This window comes from Carex rostrata, chromosome 20, assembly GCF_964058835.1.
Source record: "Carex rostrata chromosome 20, lpCarRost1.2, whole genome shotgun sequence".
In the NCBI taxonomy this organism is placed as follows: Eukaryota; Viridiplantae; Streptophyta; class Magnoliopsida; order Poales; family Cyperaceae; genus Carex; species Carex rostrata.
The window spans coordinates 7909878-7912946 of NC_135937.1; the positions used below are offsets into that span (position 1 = coordinate 7909878).

Here is a 3069-nt window from a genome sequence, read left to right on the forward strand (position 1 = left end):
TAGACTATTGCGGCAATAGATGGATTAGCCTAATTAAACAAGTCTTCTTCATTTGCGAAAAATATGAAGTAAAAGGAAACACGAGCATTTCTACCAGGAGCAAACACGAGCAATTGCAGGTAACATTCGGAAAAAAGAGCAAGCATAGAAGCAGTCCTATGCATCGAACACAAAATTTACAAGTGTCACAAGGAAAAAAAAATGGAGCAAATAAATTATACAAATATTATTTTCTTTTGGAAGCCAGGAAGAAGGTCATCGCCGATTTTCCCATGGTCTAAGAGCCAATTGAACACTCTTTTTAGGCTCCACCACTGCTTATCAGATGCTTGCATTCTTAAAACAACACCTATAATTAAATGACCCAAGGGTACAACCGCACAAACAGCAATTTTGATTCAAGTAGAAAAGGTGTTGACAGTACATAGGTCCACAAAAGAAACTTCTTTTTGGATAAAAGATCCCGGCACACCCCAAAATCATTTAAATGCTATTTATTCTCAAGAATTGAACCTAAGCCTGCATTAAGCCTCCATTCTATCCACAAAAGATAGTAGAAAAAAACCTACCATAACCTATAAACATCCAAAAGCAATTAACATTTAGCAGGGCCATGATCTCAAGAAGCTCTAGAGACTCGAACTACAAATGTAATTGGCGGTAAAATTTTAATGAGTTCAAATGAGCAGGTATCGCCCTCCTGTAAGTTGTTTTCATTCACAAACCTTCCCCATCCTGCATACCGAATGAATTGTTGGTGTTGGCTGTAGAAGTACCTGACAACCCAGACTCCACTCTTTTCGGGGAAAAAGAGCACCAAATCTTGGCTTTCCTTCGGCAGGTGCTCAGCACTGAACTTCTTAGGAACACTCTGTTCCAAAACAAAAATCCTTAAAAAATTCAGAAGTGACAGTTTCTCCAATAATAGCTAACAAGGGTAAAAAAGGTTCGAAGTTCCAACCACAGCTTACCTCTATTATAACCCAATCTTTTTTAAGGTTAGTGCCCTGAATGCCTACTAAGGATAGGATTGTATTAATAACTGAGAAAGTATGTACAACACTTAAATAAAAAGATTTATGCAAAAAGAAACCCTCTATTGTTCTCAATTCTAGTGTTAACCATCTCTATTCTACTATACGCTAGAATAAGAATCTCTATTCCAGATCTACATCCTTATTATTCCCCGAAATTCCTCTCAAAATCTGAAAAAGATAACCCTATTCTACTATTCTTACAGATCTACTATCCTTACCTTTATTACCCTTACGGAGACGAATGCATAAATTTGTACTTTTTAAGTCAATCAAAAGAAATGAAGAAATAAATATATGAAACTCACAATGCCACATTGGATGTTGAGACTGGACGGTTTCAGAACTTGTACAAATGTTGGATTATTTCCTTGAACAGCGCATGAAAGTTGTCCAATCCCAGGTAAAAAATTCCCTGCATTCATTTCAAATTTGTTGTTACCGTACATGTTAGTAAAAGACCGTTGTAGAAATTCGCTTAGATTTAAAAGAAAAAAGGGATTCATTTGCACTCATCCCACCTGTGCTGCATCCTTCTACAGGTTTGGATCTGATGGGATCAGCCCCAAAGACCACAACTTGCCCAAGATCAATTCTCATTTCATTTTGTACATTACTGCTATTTTCACGCCCACTTGTGTTAGCCTCCTTTCTCTTTCCTACATCCATTTCAGAGGTAATATAATCACAAAATAGAACCCAGTAATTTGCATAAATTCTATTTAACACCTCCATTTTGGGGTTGATTCCAAGCAACCCAATCATTAAAGCAAGACCCAGTACATATAACACTTATCTTTCTCGCATTTAACTTCAAAAAAAGAAACTAATTTGGTAGCAATTTCATATACACAGAGGATCCAAGTTTTTAGTATACCTCTCTTAGTTTTGACCAGTTTAGTCCTGTGTTAAAAACTTAAAAGTGCTCACAAAAAGTGCATGGTTTTAAATACTAACACAAGATGACACCTGGTGCTAGTTGCAAGTTCTCATAATGTTGTAAATACTAACACAAGGCACCGGTGAGTGAAGTTGGAAGCCATTTGCAATTACAGTAGAATACCGCTGTTATTTGTAAAACCAACTTATTTAGAGGAAACATGGCATGCTTACTTGATTTTGTATTCGGTCGATTCTTAGCAGGAGTCTCAGAGTCGCTAATTTGAGCAGTCTCTGGTTCAGACATACTAGATTTGTTTCTCCGTACCAGTGGTGTGGAAGTATTCTTAGTAATTTCATCTATGTCACTTTTCTCCCAGCCCCACGGGTCAAATATTAGCACTTCAAATTCGATCCCGCTGACATACTTGAATACCAGAAGATCATTAGTTTGCACACCATTTGTATTAATGAAATATTCCCAGCCTGGTTGGATTACCAGCTTATCATTCAATCTGGTAAGCCCGACATGCCACGTGGCTCCACTTGGCCGTTTGAGCTTGATCAAGCTACCAAGCTCTTCTGGAATGTGTGGTATCAGTTTATCTGGTAAGGTCTGTGTTGATGCAGTATATAGATTAGTTATGAGAACTAAGAGATAAAATACACCTCGAGATTCGTGCTAGGCTGACAAACCTCTAGGTTAATTTTACTGAGAAGAGATTCTATGAGTTGATTCTCAACTCGAACAATAGCGCAATTTATGATTTGGAAAGAGGAAAAAGAAGAATTTGGGGCTTACGATACTATGCATAAAGGAGCCCACCATCTGCTTGTAGAAATGCATCTTTGAGAAATTCCTGCAAATGGAGTTGCAGCTACTTCGCGCCTTGCTATGGTAGCACTAATTAACCTCAATTTACGCAGAGAATCGTAGAAACGCGAGACAATTTACTTGTTAACCTCAATTTTCCCTCTCTATTTTGTCGTGGAGTAGCGACCTCCCGCCCTTTTATTCACAATATAAGGTGAAGGTGGTTCTACTTCTACATTACAGAACCCTTAGGCTTAGAGTGAGAATTCGGAACCCTAAAGTAACTCCAGTTTTTAGTTTAGATTCTAACCGTCCGATCAGGTTAAGCACGGGACTCAGCGA

The 3069-nt window shown here is 38.0% G+C and overlaps 1 protein-coding gene across 2 annotated transcripts; it reads right to left on the reverse strand.

The window, feature by feature from the left end:
* Positions 1-209: 209 nt before the first annotated feature.
* Positions 210-2938, reverse strand: LOC144572879 (B3 domain-containing protein Os12g0592300-like). Of its 2 annotated transcripts, none has more exons than XM_078322563.1 (5): positions 2740-2938; positions 2148-2529; positions 1556-1693; positions 1343-1449; positions 210-871 (listed from the first exon to the last, which is right to left on the reverse strand). In XM_078322563.1, the coding sequence occupies exons 1-5, from the start codon at positions 2758-2760 to the stop codon at positions 620-622; spliced, it is 900 nt and encodes a 299-aa protein (XP_078178689.1). In that variant the 5' UTR covers positions 2761-2938; the 3' UTR covers positions 210-619. The 2 variants fall into 2 exon arrangements, with proteins under 2 accessions (XP_078178689.1, XP_078178688.1); XM_078322562.1 differs by having other exon boundaries at positions 214-871; positions 2716-2938.
* Positions 2939-3069: the final 131 nt, after the last annotated feature.

Excerpts from the sequence above, each read along its gene's own strand:
- LOC144572879 (XM_078322562.1), bottom strand. The coding sequence starts at position 2,760 with ATGCATTTCTACAAGCAGATGGTGGGCTCCTTTATGCATAGTATC. Across the intron at positions 2,530-2,715 it reads GCTCCTTTATGCATAGTATC|ACCTTACCAGATAAACTGAT; the intron begins GTAAGCCCCAAA and ends GCATCAACACAG. Across the intron at positions 1,694-2,147 it reads TCGACCGAATACAAAATCAA|GAAAGAGAAAGGAGGCTAAC; the intron begins GTAAGCATGCCA and ends AAATGGATGTAG.